At 44.8% G+C, this 402-nt stretch overlaps 1 protein-coding gene across 1 annotated transcript in view; it reads left to right on the forward strand.

Annotated features, from left to right (window-relative positions):
• The window catches only part of LOC109473437 (protein-glutamine gamma-glutamyltransferase K-like), a 16,253-nt gene that overhangs the window by 13,758 nt on the left and 2,093 nt on the right, over positions 1 to 402 (forward strand). Inside the window, exon 14 of the mRNA XM_019773297.1 lies at positions 3 to 31. Coding sequence (XP_019628856.1) covers positions 3 to 31 — 29 coding nt within the window. The remainder of the gene's footprint in view (positions 1 to 2; positions 32 to 402) is intronic.

The raw sequence follows: 402 nt of genomic DNA on the forward strand, positions 1-402 counted from the left end.
CCGCCTCGTCAGTCCTCAACTCGGCATCAAGGTACGAGAAACACTCTTCTGCATGAGTAAAGAGACTCTTTTTACACAATCAAGCTTTTATTCAGACGACGTTTCTGTGACCGTCTGTCACCTTCCTCAGGGGCAATTCTGACTGGTAAACATTGCATTGCAGCACAGGTGTCGCTGCTACAGATGCATTCCCAAATGTACAATATTTACATATCTAGACATATACGTAATTGGATTACAGGGAAATGTATCTACAATGCATCTGTTAGCAGCGACATCTGTGCTGCAATGCAATGTGAACCAGTCAGAATTGCCCTGAGGAAGGTGACAGACGGTCACCGAAACGTCGGCTGAATAAAAGACTTGGTCGTGTAAAAAGAGTCTCTTCACTCCGTGTCTTAC

This window comes from Branchiostoma belcheri, unplaced genomic scaffold, assembly GCF_001625305.1.
Source record: "Branchiostoma belcheri isolate BF01 breed outbred unplaced genomic scaffold, Haploidv18h27 scaffold3, whole genome shotgun sequence".
NCBI classification, from domain to species: domain Eukaryota; kingdom Metazoa; phylum Chordata; class Leptocardii; order Amphioxiformes; family Branchiostomatidae; genus Branchiostoma; species Branchiostoma belcheri.